This window comes from Arachis ipaensis, chromosome B09 (genome assembly GCF_000816755.2).
Source record: "Arachis ipaensis cultivar K30076 chromosome B09, Araip1.1, whole genome shotgun sequence".
Lineage (NCBI taxonomy): Eukaryota > Viridiplantae > Streptophyta > Magnoliopsida > Fabales > Fabaceae > Arachis > Arachis ipaensis.
The window spans coordinates 5,709,842-5,715,731 of NC_029793.2; the positions used below are offsets into that span (position 1 = coordinate 5,709,842).

At 30.3% G+C, this 5,890-nt stretch overlaps 1 protein-coding gene across 2 annotated transcripts in view; it reads right to left on the reverse strand.

Moving 5' to 3' along the window:
* The window catches only part of LOC107617297 (IAA-amino acid hydrolase ILR1-like 4), a 29,375-nt gene extending 25,713 nt beyond the window's left edge, over positions 1–3,662 (reverse strand). The window contains exons 1-4 of one of the 2 annotated variants that reach the window (XM_016319034.2): positions 3,220–3,662; positions 2,496–2,621; positions 1,347–1,790; positions 127–691 (exon numbers count right to left, since the gene is read on the reverse strand). In XM_016319034.2, the coding sequence (XP_016174520.1) occupies positions 296–691; positions 1,347–1,790; positions 2,496–2,621; positions 3,220–3,579 (1,326 nt within the window). In that variant the 5' untranslated portion in view covers positions 3,580–3,662 and the 3' untranslated portion in view covers positions 127–295. Of the gene's footprint in view, positions 1–126; positions 692–1,346; positions 1,791–2,495; positions 2,622–3,219 lie in introns of those variants that run through there. The other variant, XM_021110507.1, reaches the window with a different exon arrangement.

Sequence of the window (5,890 nt, forward strand, 5' to 3'; positions counted from 1 at the left end):
TTAATAAGAAAGGTAGCCAAGCTTGTTTGAATTTATTTAAGCTCAATAATACATTGAATTGAAGCACATTTGTCAAGTAATTAAGGCAAATAAAATAGTACATCATACCAATAACATATTAATTGATGACTTTATTACAATACTTGCTATTCACATGGAAATTTCTTTATGTAAAGATAATAGTCGTTAAACAATTTATTATATTAACTAATTCATCTAACTGTTTTTAACTATTATCTATACAGGAAGACGTCTTCGTCACGTGAATAGTCATCTTATTCCAATTCTTAACAATTTATAACTCATCATGACATTTGCCTCCATCATCAAGGTTGAGAAGAAAAGTAGTAGCTAAGGAAGCATGAAGAGCAGCACCATAGGGAAAAGCATGTTCATTGACGGTGAAATGTGGTGAGTGCAACATTGGAAGTGGTTCAACTGAAGTGAGACTTTTGAATCCAAGCATGAAGAAGAAACCAGGTATAACCTCTTGATAGAATGCAAAGTCTTCAGATACTGTTACAGGTTGTGTTTCATAAACATTCTCGTTTCCAACAACATTCTTGGCCACTTCAAGAAAATGCTCATGCAACTTTTGATCGTTTATGGTTGCTGGATAGAACGGTTTCTGTTCTTCAAGGAAATCAACCTCCGCGGTGCACCTATGAACGGTCGCTACTCCGGTGATTACCTGTACAATAATGAATCAATTTATGATCTATAATTGCACTTGCAATGTTTATTTTATTTTTTAAGTTAGGAGTAAAACTCGAACTCGTAACCTCTAGATGAATATAAGGAGATTATGTTATTTGAATTATAATTGGTTGACAATTGCACTTGTGATATTGGTGTGTTGGTTAAAAAAATATTGATTATGTAATTTTATTAAAAAAAAATATAAAAAATTCATTTTGAAGCAGATAATATTAGTTAATTTTTTATTAACAAATTAATTTTTATTATTTTTTAAATATTTTAAAAAGAAAGGAAACTCTCTAATTAAACTCTTTTTTTAATACTAACATGGGAGGCTAAAATGCACACATACATGTAAATAAAATAACAATGATGTTAACTAAAATGTATGTTTTTATACGAAGACGAAAACGGACAGATATTAAAATAATATGATAGAAATATACTTGCAATTATTATTAACAAAAAAAATAGCAAAAATTTGTCTTATTTAGCATTAATTAATTATCGTAATAATTAATGAATACTAAATAAAGTAAGTTATGGCTATTTTTGGTTGATTTTCTTTGATTACCAAACATTTTCGATTATTTAATATTCTTTTTTATCAACTTAACATAAAGATAACTACACTTAAGTACTAGTACCTGTTGAATGCGCTCTTTCAAACGTGTGATGCTTTCAGGTGAAAAAGCTCGGAAAGTTCCTCCAATAGTGACAGAATCTGGAATAACGTTGAATGCACCATCTCCGTGGAAATTAGCAACCGTAACTACCTGGGGATCAAGAGGATCGGCTTCACGAGAAACAAGTTGTTGCAAGTTGACAACGGCACTAGAAGCTGCCAGAAGGGGATCAATGGACAAGTGAGGCATAGCTGCATGGCCTCCCCTTCCATGAATAGTTGCATGAAACGTTCCACTTCCCGCCATGAATGGACCAGGCTTAGATGCCACGTGTCCTAAGGGTAATGTAGGTACCAAGTGCAATCCAAAGATGGCTGAAACTTTGTCTAATACTCCTGCCTCTAACACTTTCTTTGCCCCTGCTCCTCCTTCCTCTGCTGGTTGAAAAACAAGAACCACGGTGCCCTATATATATAGTCATGAATTTGTCATGGAGAATTATGATGCCATGAAAATTGGAAGAATATACAGTTTCACAAAATTGGTTTAATTCGTTAGGTATTTATTTATTTATGCAAAATTTTATAAGGAATATATTTTAAGAGTTTACCATCGCAAATAAATACTATATGGAAAAATATAGGTAACAATATTGGTGAACAATATAAACAATAGATATATTAGATGTTCATTTTATTAGGTGTGCGGATGGTTATTTTAATATTAAGATTAAGATTTAAGTTAGTAATTTGGAAGTGTAGTGTGTTTTTATTTTATTGGTAGTTGTTCATGTTGTTCAAAAAAGTCATTGGTTACCTATCATTATTTCCTCTCTTGATAATTACTTTTTTTTTACGGAAATATTTGGTAACTAAAGAAAATTAGCCAAAAACAGCCATAACTTGCCTTATTTAGTATTTATTAATTGTTGCGACAATTAATGAATGCTAAATAAGACAAATTCTAGCTGTATTTTTTTTGTCTCCCTAGTATTACCTTTTTTTTATTTCAATCAAGTGTTAAACTTATGTCACTGTTTTTATTATGAAAAACAAAGTTGCTTATCACTTGTCTAATAACTTATTAATTAGTTATATAAATCATCGCATATAATTAGCACTGAAGGAATTTTTGTAGTTAAAAAGTGGCAACTAATAAAGAAAATCATACTTTTATCTGATGTTCATGCTGTTTGAGAATCTTAGCAGCACCAAGAAGCATAGCAGTGTGAGCATCATGGGCACAAGCATGCATCTTTTCATCTACTTTACTCTTGTGCTCCCACTCCACCATTTCCTAGTTTTGGATATATAGCAACAAATCAGTGACACTTAACATTCATTAGAGCAATACTAATATATTCAATTAAATATTTTTTAATTATTATTTTAATTCCTGAACAAGAAAAATGCTTAAATATATACAGATAATAATATTGGATTGGATTGTCTGGATTTTCATCTTAGCTTGAACCCAACCACATGAAAAATACTCAAATAAAGGAGAAGAAATTAGAGGCATCTCCTTAGCTAATAGAATCCAATATTGCATAGGAACAAATAATAATAATAATAATAAAATGTCAATATTTCATGAAAAAATTTGAATATTCACAATTTTACGTATACATTACAAAAAAACCAATAAATAGTAGTGATTTTTTAGCAACGATTTTAAAAGGTTGTTGCTAAAAATTTAAAACAGTTTAAATCGCAGATACTCAATTTTAGAATCGTCGTTATTTATCGCTATTTGTGCAGTGATAAAAAACATAAACAAACTCAATACTCAAAAAATTAGATTAGTTCGATAATACATTATTTAAAATATTCAATAAATTACCCAAATATAAGATGATAGCTTATTATTTGTAATTACTAATATATATAGTAACCTGGATTGGGAGACCATCAATATCAGCTCTTAAAGCAACAAAAGGAGCTTTTCCAGTTCCAATGTATCCAATAACACCCGTTTCAGCAACTGGATGCTTATATGAAATTCCCAAATTATCCAATTCGGTTCTTATGACTTCACTAGTGTTAAATTCCTCATAGAGCAATTCTGGGTACTCATGAATCTTCCTTCTGATCCTAACCATCCAATCAAATACCTCAGGACTCTTAGCCAAATCTAGAAAATTTGAGATTGAGGATGATGAACGTTCATTATTATTATTTGAATGTGAGAATATGGGTGTTGTAACAAAGACATGAAAGATTATGATAAAAAGGAACAAGTTAAAGAAACCCATAAGGGACGAATTAGTGTGTGAAAAGAGAGAGTGCAAGTTTCAAATGTTGCAATAGATAGAAATGAGAGCAATTAGGTTTAGAATTGAAGTGCAAGGCTTGAATCAATCAATGTATGTGATGATCCAAATTTATAATAGTAGTGCATCAGTGCTTGCATGAAATAACATAAATAAAAAAAGACAAAAGGAGCATCCATGTAATTATCATGTGCAGTGATGATTGATGAGATATCACCACGTGTTAAGGTATTGCATTCAAGATTGAGTAATGCTTTTTTTATGTCTTTTATAATGCCTTTAAAACATGTGTTCTAAGACCAATAAAATAAGAATAAGAATTAAAAAAACACGGATACGGAAAAAAAAAATTAATAAAAAAAAAATCAACTAAAAACAGTTATAATTTATCTTATTTAATATTTATTAATTATTGTGATAATTAATGAATGAACGTTAAATAAGGTAAATTCTGACTATTTTTTTTTTGTTTTACCGTATAGAAAAATAAGAAAAGGGGAAAAATGTTGTGTTTTTTATTTTTGTTTCGCCATTTCTATTTTTTTTATTTTGATAAAGAAAAATTCAGACAAATTGTCTTATTAAGAACACATATAATCGGTCTATTATATTTCTATATTTATCTTCTTATATGAATATATTTATATCTTCTAATGTTTTTATTTATGTTTGCACAACATATTTAATATATGCATTAAGAATATTTATTTCTTTTGAAAAAATATAGATTAAAACAAGTAGTTACAAATATTTTGGAAATGACTTCAATCATGCAAAAATTACTCATTAGACAATTAATCATCATACATGAACATAGCCCATAGATAATTAGATATCCATATCCAATATGTAGGCAAGGCCGTATTTTATGATAGTGGTTGGGAGAGAGATAGAAATTGAAATAAATTTTAATATTGTATTTGGTGTAAAATAAAAGATAGAGATTGAAATAAGAATAAAATTTTAATTTAATTTGTACAAAAAATAAAATTGAAATTAATTAATTAAAATAAGAATATTTTAAGTATAAAATGTTATTAAAGTTTCAGTCTCTATCCTAAAAAATTTCAGTTTCTTATGTCTCTATTTTTTGGAGGTATTGAAATATTAAAATTTTAAAGACAGAGATTAAAATTTTAATACCAATATCTGAACCAACAAATATAATACAAAATTTTAATTTCTATTAAATATCTCAAAATAAACACTACTTAAGATTGTCTAAGACCACCTCATTAATGATGAGGTTGTGTTAATGATTCTAAAATGACTTATTCTCAAATCAAACAGTAATTCTAATAATAAGTACAATTTATTATTTTTAGGGTAAAGTATATTTTTTATCTCTGAAATTTGACAAAAATTTTAAAAATACCCTTAAATTTTATTTTGTTTCTATTTTATACTAAAAATTTTCGATTTGCATCAAATATACCCCTGACGGCTAATTTTTCAAAAAATTTAAGACCAATTCAACAACAATTTCACAAGAACAACCCTCATCACAAGCAAATCAAACATAATTTTCATGTATTATTGTTAGATTGGTCTTAATTTTTTGAAAAATTTAGCTGTCGATGGTATATTTGATGCAAATCGAAAATTTTTGGGACAAAATTGAAACAAAATAAAACTTAGGGATTGTTACGATGGGTAACCGGAGATTAGTAGGCTGGATGGCGTTGGCTGGCCCAAACGTATGAAGGAGGTGGCTTTCGAGGGGGTCTGTTACTCGGTATCCCTCCGTCCGACTTGTACGTATGAGAGAATGGGGGGTGGTACCTGCAAAGACACTCCGATGCCTAAGTTAGCAAGAGTGTGAGCAGGTTAGAGAGTATTGGGACTTAGAGATACCTGAGAGGTGTCAGGGTATTTATAGTGGTGAACCAATAACCACCGCTGAAGTAGTGCCACCTTTTTAGGTGGATAACCGTTCCCATATCTTAGAGAGGTTAAGATATGGCTCTATGAAGTGGTTAGAGAGTTTCTAGGAGCAGTTACTCATTCGAATGAGTGTTATCTGCCAGCTAACCCTCGTATCCGACTTCTTTGGAGCAGGATTTAGTACCGACTTCTTGGGATGAAGGCTCGTACTGGGTGAAGGCCATCCCTTTGGGTTGGGCTCCTTTGCTTGGATCCTGGGCCTTTATGATTGGGCCAATTCATATGACAAAACCCTTCAGTGGGCTAAACAATAAACAACAGTGGGTGTCGTTCCGAGCCATACAAGGTCGGAGAATTTTCACCCTTTTTGATGAATCCTTTCACGACTTCAAGAACTATTTTTTCAAAG